Source organism: Myxocyprinus asiaticus, chromosome 1 (genome assembly GCF_019703515.2).
Source record: "Myxocyprinus asiaticus isolate MX2 ecotype Aquarium Trade chromosome 1, UBuf_Myxa_2, whole genome shotgun sequence".
Classification (NCBI taxonomy): Eukaryota; Metazoa; Chordata; class Actinopteri; order Cypriniformes; family Catostomidae; genus Myxocyprinus; species Myxocyprinus asiaticus.
The window spans coordinates 28,415,540-28,436,092 of NC_059344.1; the positions used below are offsets into that span (position 1 = coordinate 28,415,540).

Consider the following 20,553-nt stretch of genomic DNA (forward strand, 5'->3'; position numbering starts at 1 on the left):
CAGGGGCAAAGTCTGATTCTGGCTAATATTTATGCACCTAACGTTGATGATCAGGGCTTTTTTATAGATCTTGAAGGGATGTTGCAAACTGCTGGCACCCCTCATGATATAATATTGGGAGGAGACAAAGACACTTTTGATGGACTCAGTCCTTGATCATAGTGAAGCAAAAGTGTGTAAGCCCCCTAGAGCAACACTGACGCTTCACAGGATGTGTAAAAATCTTGGTCTTGAAGATATTTGGAGATTTTTGAACCCATCTGGTAGGGACTATACATTTTTTTCATCAGTCCGTAAGACTTACTCTAAAATAGATTTTTTTTTTTTAATATCCAAATCCCTCATTTCATCTGTCGTTGATTGCTCAATTGGAAACATTTTAGTCTCGGATCACGCCCTGATGAGTTTAGAGGTGTTGCCACATAAAGAGAAAAATAAATCATATAGTTGGCGCCTTAATGTATCCCTTTTGCAAAATCCTGATTTCCAACAAATGTTAAAGACTGAAATGAATGTTTATATGGAGACCAACTGGTCCTGAGTATGCTCTGTGAGCGTTGCTTGGGAGGCACTTAAGGAGGTTCTTAGGGGCCGGATCATACAGTATGCCTCATTCATCAAAAAATCTAAAGCACGAGAACTCGTGGAGTTGGAAGGAAATATTAAAAGTGCAGAGGCAGAGCTGAAGCACCGTATGTCATCTGATGGCCTCAGAGAACTGACCCGATTGAAATACAGATATAATACTATTTTGTCACGGAAAGTGGAGTTTTGGTTATTCAGGGCAAGACAGTCATACTTTGAGTCGGGGGACAAAGCAGGAAAACTCCTGGAAAACTACCATTCCCACAGTGAAATTTGCTGGTGGTGAAATTTTTACCTCGGCCATTGATGATAATAATGCCTTTAAAGAGTTCTATCTTGATCTTTATAGTTCCACGTTTTCGTCTACTGATGAAGATATTAGAAACTTTGTGGAACCATTAGATCTTCCTAAACTGACGAAATGTGTGACGCAAAAAAACTCTTGACTCTGAGATAACCTTGGAGGAGCTTGATGAGGTAATTAAGTCCCTACCTACTGGCAAGGCTCCAGGGCCAGATGCTTTTGTTAGAATTTTATACTGAATCATTCAAGAATGGAAAGCTTCCTCCAACCACAACACAAGCCCGGATCAGTTTGATTCTTAAAAAGGACAAAGATCCAAGCGAGTGTAAAAGTTACCGTCCAATCTCCCTGATCCAACTAGATGTTAATATTTGTCAAAAATTTTGGCTAACCGATTAAGTAAGGTTATGACATCTCTTATACATATAGATCAGGTGGGGTTTATTCGGGGCCGCAGCTCTTCTGATAACATTAGGCGTCTCATCAATTTCATGTGATCAGTAGCGAATGATCAGCCTCCGGTCGCTGCCATCTCACTTGATGCCGAAAAGGCGTTTGATATAGTAGAATGGGATTATTTTAAGATTTTGGAAATGTATGGGTTCGGGAGTACATTTATTGGTTGGATTAAGTTACTTTATAGACACCCTGTAGCAGCGGTACAAACAAATTGATTAATTTCAGATTATTTTACTCTGAATAGGGTCACTCGACAGGGTTGCCCTCTTTCCACATTATTGTTCTGTCTTTCCCTGGAACCATTAGCAGCCACGATAAGAAAGGAGGATGATTTTCCAGGGGTGGTGGCGGAAAGTGTGGCACATAAGCTTCTGCTTTACGCAGATGATATTTTATTATTTGTCTCTGAACCTACTAGATCTATGCCTTGCCTCCACAGAATTATTAATTCCTTTTCCAAGTTCTCAGGATACAAAGTCAATTGGTCTAAATCCGAAGCTTTGGCTCTGACAGCGTACTGTCCATTAACGGCTTTCCAGCCGGGCACCTTCCAGTGGCCCAAACAGGGCATTAAGTATTTGGGGATTTTATTCCCAGCAAATTTGTCTGATTTAGTTAGTTAATTCTGACCCTTTAATAAAAAGGTTTGAGCGATGTGGACAGGTGGGCTTCATTACATTTATCGATGATTGGGAAGGTTAATGTTATTAAAATGAATTGTATTCCAAAATTCAACTACCTGCTACAGTCTCTCCCTGTAGATGTCCCCCTCTCTTATTTCAAGCAATTTGATAGCATAGCAAAGTCCTTCATTTGGAATGGTAAATGTCCCAGATTGCATTTTAATAAGTTACATAGGCCGATTGACAAAAGGTGGGCTAGGCCTACCCAAGATTTTGTTTTATTACTATGCGTTCAGTCTCAGACATTTGGCTCATTGGTCTCTTCCACCTGAGAGAACCCCTCCCTGGTTTGTTATTGAACGGGCAGTTCTTGCCCCTATTTCACCATTACAAAGCCTCTTTATCGAACTAATCAGAAAAGTTAAGTTATACCCTGTTATTTCGCATTTACACTCGGTATGGACTAAAGTGTCCAGATTGTTTAAATCGGACACTTATTTAAATGTTGCCTCGAGCATATGGCAGAACCCAAGACTGTGTATTGGCAAGTCCCCTTTCTGCTGGCTGGAATGGATTGTGAGGGGAGTTGCTACGCTCCCTGTTAATTCAGAGTCTGGGGGACGGAGCCTTAACTCCTCTCAAGAGAGTATGGGAGAAAGATTTCAACTTGGCATTGGAGGAAGGAGTGTCGGCTAAGATTCTTAAAAACTTTAAGTCTGCATCTAGAGATGTAAGGGTGCATCTTATACAATTCAAAATTTTGCATAGATTTTATTGGACCCCCTCTAGACTGTACAGGCTTGGTCTTAAAGACACACCCACCTGCTCGAGATGCCAATCAGAGGATGGAGACATGGCCCATGTTTTTTGGTGGTGTATCAAGATCCAGAAATTCTGGTCGAAGGTTCAGAATTGTGTGTGTGTGACGTGGTGGGCACTCGGGTTTCGTTTTGCCCCAGACTTTGTGTTCTGGGCGATGGGGGCGGTCATCGATGTGGGAGATGGCCATATAGAGAACTGGGTTCTGACCTGTGTGATGATCGCCAGGCAGGTTATTTTGAGGGGTTGGAGGTCAGCTGGTGCGCCCCCATATCCGGAGTGGTGCACGGAGGTGGGGAGGGTGGCAGCTTATGAGGTGTCATTGGGAAGACGGGGTGGCTTGGATATGTTTATACGGAAATGGGGCAGGTATTTGGAGTTTTTGGAGGGCTCTCGGGTGGGTTGTGGAGAGAGTAGTGTAATATAGTTAGTATGATTATTATGTGTGTGTATGTATGTATGTTTTTATATATATATATATATATATATATATATATATATATATATATATATATATATATATGTGTGTGTGTGTGTGTGTGTGTGTATATGCATGTGTGTATGTATGTATATATATATATATATATATATAGATTGATTGATTGATTTTTATTTCTATATATTTACTTATGTTTGACCACAGGGTTGTTTTTTTTGGGGGGGGGGCGGGGGTTGTGGGGTTTAAATGTTGATTTTATATATATATATATATATATATATGTGTGTGTGTGTGTGTGTGTTTTCCATTTTATTGTTATTGTATGATTTAATAAAAATTTTTAATTACAACAACAACAAAAAAGTTCATGAAGAGTTACGTTTACTCCACGTTGCAGTAAGCGTCATGGATGGGCGAATTTACGAGCTTGCAATGCAAGAAAACAGGAGGTGTGCACAATAAACATTGAAAACATTTATTTGGCAATTGCTTTGATTGCAGAAAGTAAAGAGGATTTTTTTTAATTTTTTTGGTGAATGTACTGTCGTTCAATAACTGGGGTCTCTGGATACTCTGAAACGATAAGGTAATCATTAAAATAAATTAAGTTCAGAGACGTTCAATATCTCTTCATAAATTTGGACAGTTTTAAAATATTTATTGTAGCTTTGTACTCTGTCTGCCTCGGTTGGTCTGCGATTGCCAAGCACACAATTGGCTGCTGTTGTAATCAATCATGAGGGTGTAAGCACCCTTTACCGTTGATGTTGTTTCACAATGCGCAGCCACCGGCAGTGACAAAACGATTTGAAAACTGAAAAATGTGTGTATTTGACTTCTATACAGAGTCTGATCGTTACCATGTTTTTGTGCATGTAACAGAAACCTTGCTAGCAAAACAGTCAAATGGTTAAATTAGTATTTTCCAGGACAAATAATAATTTTCCAGGACATTTAGGTAATTTTCTAATTTTCCATGACTGGAAAACTGCATTGCAAAATTCCAGGTTTTCCAGGACGCATAGGAACCCTGATGATTTTAGTGTGATAAAATTGCTTACTAATCTTTTCTGTGTAAAATTACATCCAATTCTACAACTCTGTTGCCTTGATGACATAATGCTCTAAACCCTAAAAAGACCACAAAAACAAAACAACTTTACATTTTCAAGAGGCTAAAGCGACATCACGATAGAAGACTCATAACAACTCAATTCAGGCCAAGGATTAAATCAGTGTTTGTGATGAGTCTGATCACTGATAAAGGGGTCCAGATCAGCATAACGTCTTGTCAGTTCTTCAGTAAAAGAAAAAGCAGCAACTCCGTCTCTCAACTACTGGGCAGCAGTTATGAAAATGAAGCTTACACCTGAAAATCATCCCAACAAAATCAGCTAGTGTAATGCCAACTTAATCAACCAAGCAATTGACCAACCACAATAACTGGATGGCAGAAAAAAGGCAAAGAAAAGACATCACCCACAACATTTAAACAGACAAACAGAGGCCTCCTATTAAACTGCACAATGCTAATGTACAGATATTTCTTGACTGCTCCTTCAACGCAAGTGTAAATGGATCTCTGCCACAGCAGCTCTCATGTGTATTGTCCATTCCACTGAATTTCCCCTCTGGAATTAATAGTTAGTTTATCTATATAATTTCTTACACTCAAGCTTTCCCTCATCAGTATCCTCTCTTCATTTTAAACAAAGGATATTTGAGTGGAAAAGCTTCATTGCTCATCCTGCTGACCTTAGACACCCAGAGCCCCTCCTCCAGCTGAGAAAACCTCTCAGCATTCTGCTGCAAGCCCAGACACCTCAGGGAGATGGGAAAGATTATATGAGATCGAGCTCACTATATAACACACATCCAGTTACTGGAAATGTTTTCCATGGGCATGAGTTTAGACTAGAGACTGGAGGAGAAAGAGAAAGGGTGAATATAGGAAAACAGAACATGAATTTTGAGGGGGGGGGGGGGTGGAGGATGAGGATGGAAAAGAGCAGGGTAAGAGCGAGGAAAATACAACAAAAAAACTCAAATGAACCATGTTGCCCTAAAATATAGTGCTCTGAAGTCAACAGACATATTTTATAGCATGAAGTACTCTCCAAAACATGTTTACAGATAGCAATGTCCCCTCTAGGGCTTTTAAAAAAACTGATGTAGAAAGCCAAACAAAAGCTAATTAAAGGTGAACAGACCAACATGTTTGAAACAGGATCAGGGGGCAGAATCAGGGTATAGAAATGAGAAGGGCAGGCACAGCTAAAAACAACCTGGTACCTGAATCCATCCCACAGAGAGAGATTAAAAGAGACATTGGCCAAGTTTACATCTACTCTAGATCATTCATGCACTCTTTTGTCTAATTATTCACAATGGTGATTCAAATTTTTTTTTTTTCCTGTAATGCTGTTTTTTATTATTATTTAAATCAGCATAAAGACATACAATAATTTTTATACTTAAAAGTATTTTATATATATATATATATATATACATACATACACATATATATATATATACACACACACACACACACACACACTTTATTTTTTTCCTTAATACAAGTTGAATACATGAAGAATTAAATACTGAATCCTTTAAGAAGAATTTTGTATTTTCTGCACCACTGGTGGCACCAAATGGAATTGCAAAATACTGGTAATAAAAAAAGTCCATATAGAGTTCCCAAACACACCCCTTTCCTAGATTGTCACGCCAAACTCCAAAAGTTGAAAAGCACAACAAGAGCAAGTGTTTACACTCTTTGGGAAATCAACCTACAATGTAAATAGTATTGAATGTGTATTGTAATGTGTATAGTGTCTGCATATTAAACTGAGAGACAACATTTTAACATGGAAATAATTACATACTTCACATTTAAGTAACAGGTCGGAGTGGGGGAGAGAAAGTGGCGTCCAGCTCTAATGTGTTGTTATTGATCAGTGCAATCAGAAAAGCCTTCCTCTCTGCAGTGTGTACAAGCACAAAGCTGCACCTTTTTAAACAAATTCAAACATACACAAAAAAAACAAAACAAAAAAAAACATTTTCTTAGTTGTGTAATTGATACCTTGTATTTAACTATATCTGGAGAGAGGAAAAAAAAAAAAAAACACTTTGACATCATTATATGAAAGGCTACACTGCAATAACTACTGCCCAAAACATACACAAACCATTGAATCTAAAATACTTCACTGTACAATATCTCTATCACTGAATACAAACTACACCTATTCTCACTGCTCAAATGGGCACACACAAAAGACCCCCATTTTCCTCTGACCTTGGCCACGTGATGTTTTCCTGAGCTGTAAAGCCTTTCCCTCCCCCATCACTGAAGTCCAATCCAAAACGCTCCATAGCAGACACACTGCCTGCAGATCAGCATTTACATTCACAAACACACAACCCCACATTCCTGCATACCCATACTCTCACACATCTCAAGCACACACACTCTCTCTCTTAACACACACACGTTTGATTTCCCATCCTCACTTTCAACACTAAAGCCATACAACGGCAGAATCGCATGATTTCAGCAGCATTCCAGTCCAGTTGTGTGAAGAGGGATACTAGTCTACATGACCTTTAGGAAAATAAATGAGATAGCTGATCTCACCGATGCAGAGAAAAATAGAAAACCTGTGCAAGTGGAGGAAGGGAAATCTAATAAAACATAATTGATCCTATGGTGGATGTCATTCACATAAAGCTTGGGGTATAGGTAGTGCCTGTGTCTAGGATATGTGCTGTTATCTCTGGCTCACTCGCTATACAACTGAGCAATCTCATACTGACAAGGCAATATCAGCAGGTGAGTCAGAGAGTTTATGAAGTTTGAAGGGGATAATGGGCACATGTCCGCCTCAAGCTCCTCCAACAGGACGTGCTTCAACACCCAAACACAAGCACAAGGCCAGCAGGCAGGGCACTGACCCACACACAGCTTCCATCACCTGCAGGGACATAGGGAGTACTGGCATCTGTCATGTCATTAATCAATGAAGAACCTGATTCACATTAATTTTACACTGATCATGTTGAGAGGGGAATATTAGTGTACTGCTTACTACATACTAAGCAGCATATATTGTGCCTATTGTGTACTGAGAAACATATTCTGCCTCTTGTGTACTGAACAGCATATACTTCATACTGTATACTGAGCAGCATACACTGTATACTGCCTACTGTATACTGAGTTGCATACAGACCATTTCGAGGGCTGTTTGTTGGTTACGTCATTGTTCCATGAACATTTCATGCTTGTCAAAACAGAGACTATTTAGCAGAGACGGGCCACTTCTATCAAAATGAATTGGAGAAATTGGAATGCCCAACGGCAGCCAACAGTCAACAGATGTAGAAAGGAATTCCCGCCTTACAGGTAAAATAGCCAATCACCTTTTAGATACAGAAATCACCTGTCAATCAACTCGAGAATGTGCATACGCATTAGTCATACAAGTTGAGTTAAAAATGCACAATTTATTATACAAGTTGTGACGGAACAACACGCCCCTCCCGTGGATCTTCGTTGCCCGTGGTGACTTTTCACCGTTTGGCGACGCATGATGGTGCTCACCTGAACCCAATGAAGAGCCTCATCACCTCTGCCTTTAAACACAGAGCTCGCCTCTCCTTGAGAGTCTGGTCTCTACCTGCTGCCGTCTTCACAGTCCAGGAGCACATCCTTTTTTTGGACTCAAGATGGCGCTGAGTATGGCTGCTGCGTTGCAAGCTCCGACACAACATTGCAGTTTTTTTTGTTTGTTTTGTTTACAGTTCTTATGTTTTTTTTGTCTTGGATGTTGTCTGCCTTATTGTATACAATAGACAAACACTTTTGGACATTGGTTCTGCAATTGCACACCGAAAACCGGACTTCCAATTCCTCAATGCCGACCCGCTGTTTACAAACATGCCAGCGGAGCCCTTTGTCTGGGCTGCCCGGCCACGGAAACGCAGAAGGAAAAGGGGAAATAGAGCCAGCGTTCTCATCAGAGTAAGATGGCGCACAAATCGACCCCCGCTACCCAGTATTCTACTGGCAAATGTTCAGTCTCTGGACAACAAGCTCTGCGAGCTGAGAGCACATATCTCTTTCCAATGAGAGATGAGGGACTGCTGCATTATCTGCCTTACGGGAACTTGGATGGCTGCTGAGATTCCAGATTCAGCCATCGAACCCGTGGGGTTCTCCGTGCACCGAGTGGACAGACCGAAAGACCTCTCAGGTAAAAGCAGAGATGGTGGTGTATGTTTTATGGTCAACAAATCCTGGTGTTAGAGGAACGTACATTCTATCAAGTCTTTCTGCTCTCCTGATCTGGAATTTCTCATGCTTCTGTGTCGACCATTCTGGCTACCGAGGGAATTCACAGCAGTCATTATCACAGCTGTGTACATCCCGCCACAAGCAGACACAGACCGGACACTCAAGGAACTGTATGGGACTTTAAGTGAGCAGGAAACCGCGCACCCCGAGGCCGCGTTCATTGTGACCGGGGACTTTAAGAAAGCCAATCTCAAATCAATCGCGCCAAAATACCACCAACATATCAGTTTCAACACACGAGGGGACCGGGTTTTGGACCATTGCTACTCTCCCTTCCGGGATGGCTACAAATCCCTACCTCGCCCACCATATGGCAAATCAGACCACTCTTCCGTTCTCCTTCTGCCCGCTTACAGGCAGAAACTGAAACAGGAAGCACCCACCCTCAGAATTATCCAGTGCTGGTCGGACCAATCAGATTCTAAGCTACAAGACTGTTTTATCATGCGGGCTTGGATATGTTCTGGTCTGCCTCTGATGACGACGTTGAGGTTTTCGCTGATAGCGTAACGCGTTTCATCAGAAAGTGCGTAGAGGACATTGTTCCAACCAAAACAATATGGATCTACCCCATCCAGAAACCATGGATTAATAGCGATGTTCGTGCGGCACTTAATGCGCAGACCTCCGCTTTTAATTCCGGGAATGTGGAGAAGCGTAAACAAGCCAGTTATGCCCTCCACAAAACTATCAGAGCAGCAAAACACCAGTACAAGGACAAGACTGAAGGACAGTTCAACACCACCGACTCTAGAAGCATGTGGCAGGGAATTAATATCATCACGGACTACAAAGGGAATAAAAACTCTGATGTGAACACCGCTGCCTCTCTTCTGGATGAGCTAAATACTTTTTATGCTCGTTTCGAGAGAAATAACACCGCCCTCGCGAAGAGAGCTCTCACGCCCGAAGCTACAGAGGTTAATTCACTCTCCGTCTCTGTAGCGGATGTCACCCGATCCTTCCGATGGCCGAATATCCATAAAGTCGCGGGTCCAGATGGCATTCCGGGCTGCGTCATCAGAGCGTGCGCGAACCAACTGGCTGGTGTTTTTTCGGACATTGTCAACCTTACCCTCTCCTTGTCTGTAGTCCCCACATGCTTCAAAACATCCACCATTGTGCCTGTACCAAAGCAATCCAAAATCACTTGCTTAAATGACTGGCGTCCTGTTGCTCTGACCCCCATCATCAGCAAATGCTTTGAGAGGCTAATCAAAGATTACATCTGCTCTGTGCTGCCTGCCTCACTGGACCCATTTCAGTTTGCTTACCGCAACAACCACTCCACTGATGATGCCATTGCATCTACAATACACATTGCTCTCTCCCACCTGGAAAAAGGAACATTTATGTGAGAATGCTGTTTGTAGACTACAGCTCAGCATTCAACACCATAGTGCCCTCCAAGCTTTATGTGAAACTCCGGGCTCTGGGCTTAAACAGCTTGCTGTGCAGCTGGATCCTGGACTTGCTGTCAAGCAGACACCAGGTGGTTAGAATGGGCAGCAACATCTTCTCATCACTGACCCTCAACACTTGAGCCCCGCAGGTCTGTGTTCTCAGCCCACTCCTGTATTCCCTGTACACACATGACTGTGTGGCAACACATAGCTCCAATGCCATCATTAAGTTTGCTGATGATACGACGGTGGTAGGTCTGATCACTGACAATGATGAAACAGCCTACAGAGAGAAGGTGCACACTCTGACACGCTGGTGTCAGGAGCACAACCTCTCCCTCAACGTCAGCAAGACCAAGGAGCTTGTGGTGGACTTCAGGAGAAAAGATAGAGAACACAGCCCCATCACCATCAATGGAGCTTCAAGTTCCTCGGTGTCCACATCACAGAGAAACTCACATGGTCCGTCCACACTGAGGCCGTTGTGAAGAAGGCACATCAGCGCCTCTTCTACCTGAGACGGCTGAGGAAGTTTGGAATGAACCACCACATCCTCACACAGTTCTACACCAGCACTGTAGAGAGCATCCTGACTGGCTGCATCACTTCCTGGTATGGCAACAGCACTGCCCACAACCGCAAAGCCCTGCAAAGGGTGGTGCAAACTACCAGACACATCATCGGAGGTGAGCTTCCCTCCCTCCAGGACATATATACCAGGCGGTGTGTGAAAAAAGCTTGGAGGATCATCAGAGACTCCAGCCACCCGAGCCATAGGCTGCTCTCACTGCTACCATCAGGCAGGCGGTATAGCAGCATCAGAACCTGCACCAGCCGACTCCATGACAGCTTCTTCCCCCAAGCAATCAGACTTTTGAACTCTTGATCTCTCACGATCAATATACATCAGAACTGCACTTTATTAATCTTATTATCTCATACCGGACTGTCATAAATTATGTTCTCAAAGGAATAGTTCACCCAAAAATGAAAATTTGCTGATAATTTACTCACGCTCAGGCCATCCAAGATGTATCTGAGTTTCTTCATCAAAACAGAATTTAAGACTTTTAGGATTTCATTTCAGGCCTCCTCCTCTATAATGCAAGTTAATGTCCTCCATTTTTTGACGGTCCAAAATGCATATTTAGGGTGCATCAAAATAATCCACACGACTCCAGTTGACAAATAAAGTTCTTCTGAATGCAAACGACTGATTATTTTTAAGAAACAAAACAATACTTATATACTATTTAACTAAAATGTTTGCTTCCATACATCTCTGTGACTGCGCTCATGAGAGGGATGACCTAAGCTCGTTGGTAAGGTCACGTGTCATGTGGAGGAGGAGTCAGGAAATGCGTCATTGTACACATTGTTTTTTTTTTTTTTTTTAATCATAATTTGGAAATGATTTTTATTTGTATTTTATATTGTTTTGAAATTGTTTTGGACTGTTTTGGTTTGTGAATGGCACAAGTTTCCCTTGTAAACAATTACGCGCTTCCTGACTCCTCCTCCACGAGACGCGTGACCTTACCAATGAACTTAAGTCATCCCTCTCATGAGCGCAGTCACAGAGCTGTACGGAAGCGAACATTTGTAGTTAAAAAGTATATAAGTATTGTTTTGGTTCTTAAAAATAATCAATCGTTTGCATTAAGAAGAACTTTATTTGTCAACTGGAGTCATGTGGATTATTTTGATGCACCCTAAATATGCATTTGGGATCGTCAAAAAATGGAGGACATTCACTTGCATTGTTTAGAGGAGGCCTGAAATGAAATCCTGAAAGTCTTAAATTCTGTTTTGATGAAGAAAGAAACTCGGATACATTTGGATGGCCTGAGGGTGAGTAAATTATAAGCAAATTTTCATTTTAGGGTGAACTATTCCTTTAACAACACACTGGCAACTGCCTATCAACCGACAGCCTGAATGTCAATACAGTACAATACAACCTACTGCACATTTTATATATATATACACTATATTATTTTTTTATTGTATGTTTATTCTAAATTATGGTTGTGTATTCTATATTGTGTGTACTGTATACTGTACATTGTATATTATTATTGTGTTGTGTGTAATTGTGTGTATATTAGATATGTAAATTGTGTTGTGTAAATCTGATGTTTATTGTAAATTGGTATACGTCTCATCACTGTCATGACTGCTATGTTGCTCGGAACTGCACCCAAGACTTTCACCCACTGTTGCACTTGTGTATATGTTTGTGTGACAATAAAAGTGATTTGATTTGAGGAACAGAGCGGGGAGAGTTTGGTGCGAGTTAGATGCGATGCCGGGGACTGGAGCACGCATCGCGGCCGACTGGCCAGGATGCCGGGCCACTATTCCCCTCAAGTGCCGGGGCCCAGGGAAGCCGGGTCGCTCGAGTGAAGCCACTGCCCCATGTGCCTAGGACCAAGGACGGGAGCATGTCGCGGCCGTCGGGACCCCACCCACTATCACCTGGACCTTCCTGTTTTCACTATTCTTCCTTCACATTGCCGTTTCCACCACGAAGGCCCCAAATTCCCCTTTGTTTTGGACATTTTAATAAATGCCTCTCCGAGGCCTGACGCCACACCCACTGTGTCCGTCTCTTGCTCACCTCCCCTCACATTGTCAGATTTTATTGCTTATTTGAAATATATTCTTTTATTGTAATCTTGACAACCCATTTTGGAGATTTCGGATTTCCCCATTCAAGTAGATAGATGCTGCACATTCATGACGCTCATTTACATTGAAAAATAGTTGCACAAACTGCCCAAGAGCGTTCCAAGGATGGCCGCCAAGTGGACTGACTTACCTTGAAAAAGAGACTTTGTTGAAAGGATCAGGAAATACGTTTGGACCGTTCTAATTCCTTTGTTTTGGTTCACATTCTTGAAATGGTCTATACTGCCTTCTGTGTACTGTATACTGAGCAGCATACATTGCCTACTACATTGCCTACCGTATATACTACACTATATAAAGAGCAGTACATCCTCGCAATTATATCTAACTATTTTACAGCCAATTTTGTGAACACTTTTGGTTAAAAAAAAAAAAATCACTCTTGATATTGCTTATGGTTTATTCAACACACTGAAAATTGAAGATCAGTTGTGCATTGTGGGATACAGTTTTACACAAAGTGTGCTCTGCACGATACTGCACATTTTGGCAAATGTAGCAGGTCATCTAGGTATTTCATGCAGACAGAAAATTCACACAATGTGCACAGTATGCATGCTGCAGAAAGTTACTATGCTATTCCCAACTAGGGATGCACAGATCCAATACCTGGATCGGTATCAGCTCAGATACTTTCGCTTTAGTCAGTTCAGTCAGCACTTTCAGAGTGTTGCGCAATATGCGAGCGCTTTACACAAACTTCATCTCAGATGCAGATGCTAGATAGTTTGTTTCAGAGAGGCATTTCACCAGATTAAGAATGAGAAGCATATAAAAACTACTGTGAACTACACACAGAACACTACAGATTACAATGCTGTTTCTGTTGACTGGGCTCCAAAAAAATAACTGTTAATGAACAGTGGACAGATATCCTATTACAAGTAAAGTGAACATTAACAAAGTACTGTGAATCCAAGTCCAGATAAAAAGTAAAAAAAAAATAAATAAAATAAAATAACTGGCTTCTTTTCAACTGCAGCTTTTCACTGACATTACTATTTCTTTTTCAGCAGCATTATCCAGTAGACTAGTTAAAGTTTTCTTAATAGGCTGCACATTTCTTTTTTATTAAATAGTTTTGTGTGTTTATGTGTTTAATGAACAAATTTATAGTAAGAGATTTGTGTAAGAGTACTTCCAATCAGTTCCACAAATTTAGGTATACATTTTCTAAACTGATTAAGAAAAAAACATCGGGTCGGGACCGGACAATACCTAGAGTTCAGGTATCAGGATAGAAAAAGTGGTATAGGTGCATCCCTATTCCAAACACAACCTGCCCCTCTCTCTCCCTAGCAGCAAATGAACAGACTGGGCTGCACAGTAGTTCCTCGACAGACCTGCCAGCTGTCCTGAGACCAGCACATCCTGAACCTCCACAAGTAAGGACAGCACTCATTACTGAGTAACCACAACATGTCACAGAGGTTTATGAGCTTCGATGAACACTAGGCAAAAAATGCACACATACACCAGTACATAAACAGCCTACAGAGTTACACGTGTAACTAAATGTTTCAGGTCCAGGGAAAACACAGAAAAGACCATCACACTGCTGATCAACCTCCAACACACAGCCCACGATGATGACAGCGTTCATCTGGCTCGAATGAATGACTTTGCTGGCAGGAGTGTAATGGTGGCCGGCACTATTTCTGGCAGCAGTTAAGAGTAATGGAATCAAGAAATGATTTTCAACTCGGGAACAGCTGCCTCAATAACAATTAAGAGAGAAGCGGGACAAAGAAATCAAATCAAGTGACGGGAGGAAGGGACACAGTTCAGACAAAACCAAATCATATCTGACTGAGTTTAGAGCTTCTATCAGATTTTAAAGTGGAGGTCTGTGGAGAGCTCCTTCTGACATAGTTTGGGTGAATCAAGCCAAAATACTGGAGGTTGTAGCATTTGAAAATGGAAACGGCAGCATTTCACTCCCACACCATTAGACAGTCCCCTGTGCAACAAATAAAAATGTTAGAAAAAAATTGCTAATTCTTAAAAGATTGAATTTCTGTGCTAATACGATTTTTTTCATTCAACGTCTTTCACAACAGCGCAGGATTAATGAATTTTTTTCTATTTAAATAATTTTTATAAAAGAAAAAAAATATGCTGAAGTCTAATCTGCATGTTAAAGTCTTTGATGTTGTTTAAACTCAAAGGAAATCTTTACAGCACTCAATGAGCACTGTACTGTATTCCTTTAGCAAGAATGTGGGAATGTCTAATTCTAGAGGGCAAGGAGAGGGCCTTGTTCGATTTTGTTCCAATGAAAGAGGAAAGGGCATTTGCTCTGATATGGGGCTTGTCCTCGAAGTGCACAGTAACAGCTGGGAGCTCTGTGGAATTCCTTCATAACACTGGAGACTGCCAGCTTTATGTCCAAACCCAGATGCGCCATCTCATCTGGACTGTGGTACCAACAGCTTCTCACTGGGGACTTTACAGAACCTTTAACAACCTGAAACTGATACTGCAGTTCAGAAAAGATTCAAACATCATCCAGTGAAGATCTTTAGGTTTGTTTCACCGATACTTAACCTTGTGCGACCCCGCGGCCACATGCGAGGATTTGCTATTTAGGATTCACTATACAAAACACATCATTTAAATTCATTTAAACCCACTGCATACTGTTAAGGACACTCTAAGAAGTCATTTAAGATTTTTTAAACGTGACCAAACACCATGGCGTCGATTTCCATGAACTGCTTCTATAGGCGCAGTGCCAACAAAAGTGCTTCTGGTAAGAAACCTCTTCAAATTGTTTTCACTGAAATCTGTTTGGTTGTAAAAAGTAGTGTCTCTAGTTTCTTTTGATATGCTGCTTTAAATTTTCCTTAATTTTTCTTGCTTTGGCTCACTGGTAAACATGAAGTACCGAGATGAGTGCTGTGGAGCGATTTTCTGACAGATGTTCCAAAAACATGTTCGTTATTTTGAATAACTTTTCACAGAAACAAATCTGTGGGTCTTTCTGCTTCATTTTAATCTAATTTTTGTTATATTTTATTTTGTTATCACTGTTCAATTTAGTTCTATTCATTAAATGCATTCCTATACATTTACTGTAAATTTTAACATTGGGAATAAATGTATTCATCCAAAAGTGGAAAAATGCTGCTTTCAGAGACTTTATATGGAGTTAGGATGAAAATAAGGTGCCTTTCGAACTGTTCTGAGACTAGTGCAGACAGACAGCACCCTGGAGGTTAAGTCATTCACTAAATAGGGAGCAAGGGTGCATCCTATAGCTTTCTATGCAGCCAAGTGCATTCACTCCTAAAATCCAACCAAAAGTTCAGTTTCAGGCTGCAGATTATGTTTGGACAACTCAACATATTTCGCAGACATGGGACAATGAAAATCAGTACATAAATTCTGAATTTTACAATGCAAAATTTTAACATTGTTGGCAGTGATTTGATGATGCTGGCCTTTACTTTTATTTAGAATTATTTATTCAGCTTTATAGAAAATCAGCTGTAATGTCTATAATGTCTCAAAACCATGAATAACCAACACTACTAGACACAAACTATTTGATGAAAAAAAAAAAATCAGACTTTCTATAGCTTGGTATTTAAAATTTCACAATTTAGTCCCACTGTCCACATATGTGGACATAACATTTTTAGTAAAACTATTTGATCTAGATTTTTTCTCTTGTTTATTAGGTGCTACTAGTTACAAATCAAAAAGGGAAATGAAAAATGCACACAGCAGTCATGGAGGTTAAACAACGCCACTGTCCTGTGCCAATGTTACAATTTTAGCTCAAATCCTTTACAGATACACCTAAAAACACGTTGAGGGGAAAGCTCACCTGAAGGCATCTCCAACGGTTACGATCTCCACTTCACTGTCTGTGGAGGTGACGTTGATCTCCTCACTGGCAGGCACTGCAGGAGCAGGAGTTGTTTCGATCACAACCACGTCCTCATCCAGCACACCTGAGTACACGTACATGGAAGTTAAGCTCATTATTGTAACATTCAAACCACACAGCACTGAAACCTTTAAATTATGTGTATGTACCAAGCAAATCTACATAATTCAAAAGCACAATTTATGGATTGTCAATACTGATACTGGAAGATATTTTAAACAAACAAGAAACTAACTGTTTTTGTTTATTTCCAGGTGTACTCTGTATGATATTTAAATTATATACTCATATTAGATTATGCAGCTTCACCCGACAAGGCTACATGATTAGACTACAGCATGGGATTCACAGGAAGTATAAAAGTATAAAATATATTTTGCACAGGGTAGCTAGTAAAACTATCCATATTGTCCATTTACATAAAAAGGACTTCACATCTCCAGAACTTAAAGAGATGCACTTATCAACTTTTTTTATTTTTTTGCATATTCTAAATTCTCTTACAGTCTCTTAAAGGAATATTCTGGGTTATTTATAAATTACACTGAATTGAAAGCACTTAAAAAAATAATTAAAAAAAAAAAAAACATTTTAAAAAGCCCCTCCTATTCTTTTTAAAAAGAATTAAAAAAAAAAAAAAAAACACAACAACAAAAAAAAAGAAAAAAAAAAGAGGTTACACAATGAAAGTGAATGGGCAAATTTTGGAGGGTTTAAAGGCAAAAATGTGAAGCAATGAACATTAATTCTTCTGTTAAAACTCAGTATTAAAACAATATTATCTGAGCTGTAAAGTTTTTTGGTTTGTCATTTGTGTTTTTTTTTTTTTTTTTTTTTTTTTTTACAGCATTACATCGTCATTGTAAACTTTGATATAACTTTACACAGAAAACGCAAGCAATTTTATCACACTAAAATCATGTTAACGCATATTTGTTAGGTTTTGTGTCTATACATTTGTAACAGTGAGTATTATAATGGTTTCAGTTTGTAAGTGCCCCACTGTACCCCAGATCATTATTATTATTTTTTTTTATACAACAGGAGCTTTTAAATTAATTTTGGTGGTAATCAACTTTATGCCACAAATGCTGTCGATTGAGCTTAACATGTATTGAACCCAGAATATTCATTTAATGCTACTGTACTAGGGTTCTGTTATTAATCTAGAGCAAAATAAATATTACCCTTGGTAGCTACAGCTGTTTAAATTGATGGTAGTTTGGTAGAGCAACGTAGCCAACCAATGCTTCAGGCAAATGTGTTAGTGTGAGAGAGCGTATGTGTGTGTGCGCCAAGGGAACTACAGTAAATGTAGGTCAGTCAAAGATGTGCTTTGCAGTGTGCCGGCACAGGATTTGTAGTACAATCACTCATCTCTCTTCTGATTGGCTTACCAGCTTGACTTCTCATTCCTTTAACTACAGCTATGCCTGGATTTAGTGTCAAGACCAGGGTGTGTTCAACATCACACTCACAAACATAGTTGGTACATGTACAAGTACTACTGACAGAGAACTTCCACTCATTCTCCATATTTTCCAGAAAACAACATATAAAGTACATAAGAGGAAAAAAATGGAAAAATGAATTAAAGGGATAGTTAATCCAAAACTAAAAATTCTGTCATCATTTAATCACCCTCATGTTGTTTAAAACCAGTAAGACTTTCTTAGTGGAACACTAAAACAAATATTGACAACCTCAATCACCATCCTTTTCATTGTATGGAAAATAAAAGTGATTGGCAACTGAGATCAACAAACTGCCTAAAATCGCATTGTGTTCCATAGAAGAAAGTAAGTCTTATTGAATTGGAGCAACATGAGGATTAGTAAATGAGGACAGAATTTTCTGACAGAGCTATCCCTTTAATATCAATGTGCCACCTAAATGTTTCAGTAAAACATGAGAACATGAGAGCAGTGCTTTCCTGAGGTAATGACAGAAATATAGCATCTGGAGTTATTCACACTAAGTAATGACAAGCCTAGACGTGATGCATTATAATGGGCTTGTTTGACAATTTTTACAAGTTTATTTAAATTCAGAGTTTTTAAAACATTGATAATGATCTTTAATCCTCATTAATAAATTATACCCTTATGAATTTATTGTAGTAATATTATATTAACCATGACCGTTGTAACCATGTTTTGTTCTCTCTTTTTTTTTTTTTTTTGGCAGTAACCAAGGTTTTGATACAATTAACCATGGTTTTACTACAGCGTTACTGTAGTATCCATATGGTAACTTTGTTTTAGTAATAGTAACCATATAATAAAATCTATGTTAATTTTGAGGTTTTATATGTGGCTTATACGAACTAATTTTTAAAGGGTAAACAAAGCAGCCTAATAATTTTCTGTTTAGGCCTATAAATATATACCAAATTTAAGTAATAATTTAAGTTACTCATTTTATCCAAAGAATTCGTAAAAATTAAATTTAATAGAGGTATCGGTATTGGTATAGATTTCGGCCTAAAACTACTTGGTATCGGATCAAAAAAAAATAACAAATACGTGGTATCGCCCATTCATAGTTTCATCCATTACGTATCCAGTTGGACTATTTCTCCACGGTTTAATTCCACGTAATTATATTTCCCCGTTACTGGCGGCGAACTCCGTCAACCTTCTGGATTTACCTCTCATTTGGAGTTTACAAATTTATCCTTCTGTTCCTCTTTGTGTGTGTGCAAGATTCCTCTGTTCTCAGACCTCGGGAGGTGGCCGGCTTCAGAACATAGCTCTCCATGTCTCACGCTCTTTCCTAGCCTACATAAAGACTCCGATCGTTCTCCCTGGTTGGACCAGATCCGCTTCCAGAAGACCACGGTCGAAGCCTTCATCTTATGTTTTTTGTCTTGTTTTCCCCTTCTCTGCCTCTACAATAAATAACTGTTATTGCATTCAGCCTCCCTTCTTCCAGACCGTGTCAAAATTAGCCATCAGCCTCAAGGTAGGTGGAGCTACAGGTCACACCTACTGATGAAGTGGACCAATGGAAATAAGGTGTTTAGCAGCCAATAAGAAATTTTCCTAAAAGTTCGCCCCAGCGAACTGTTGCGAACCACTGAAACGAAAACAAAAACACCTTTTTGACCAGATTTTGTTCTAAATGACGCCACACAGTTCATTCTTCGATTTCGTAGGTAGTATATAGAGGCCTTACGAAACCACTGAGAATAGGGGCTTAAATTAATTTCTGCAGTAAATAAAGACTGTGTCTGCAAGACTTGAATAAGTCAAGACCAGAAGCTATCCCTTTAATATCAATGTGATGTGCCACCTAAATGTTTCAGTAAAACATGAGAACAAAGTTTAGCTGAGGTCTAAACGTAATAAAATTTGACTTCCAACTGATTTATTTAGTTAAAATTTTGTCCTTTTTGCCATTTTCTATATCAGTCCTCTGTAAGGTTGTTGTGTTGTACTATCTGTGTTAGGCATGTTTGTGCATTGAGGCAGAAGCTTGTGGCTCGAGAGATTCATCCTCATCCTCTGGGGTGTGTTGTTAAGGTCGGCACTCCCACTGAGTGCTGCTGCTTAGCACCCTACACTTACCGCGTTCCCCATGCTGCCCACAAGAAATAATCACACTTCCAAACATAACTACAACTTAAATAAGTAAACAGATATTATGTTGTCACATGGTCAAAAGATGCTAACTTTTGCTAGTGAAAATTTCTAGTATTCATCTAGTAGACATTAAATACCACACATACTTTTTAATAATGTCTTTAATAGCATATACATGTAGGTAACCAGATTATCAGAATATGTTAAGTAAATTTTAAGGGCATGCTAGTATAAGCTAGTATAATAACCTATATTTTAACATGTACAGACGTCTGAGAAAATTACTTCCCATACCTTGAATCTGGAGATATGATTTTCCAATCATATTCCAACCCATGATGTTTTAGTGGAAATGAAGTAACATAACTTCAAATTGTCCTGCAGAACTT

At 39.7% G+C, this 20,553-nt stretch overlaps 1 protein-coding gene across 8 annotated transcripts in view; it reads right to left on the reverse strand.

Moving 5' to 3' along the window:
- The window catches only part of LOC127438995 (E3 ubiquitin-protein ligase Arkadia-like), a 69,023-nt gene that overhangs the window by 27,250 nt on the left and 21,220 nt on the right, over positions 1-20,553 (reverse strand). For all 8 annotated transcript variants that reach the window (XM_051695577.1, XM_051695407.1, XM_051695490.1 and 5 more), the window contains one exon: positions 16,518-16,644. In XM_051695577.1, the coding sequence (XP_051551537.1) occupies positions 16,518-16,644 (127 nt within the window). The remainder of the gene's footprint in view (positions 1-16,517; positions 16,645-20,553) is intronic.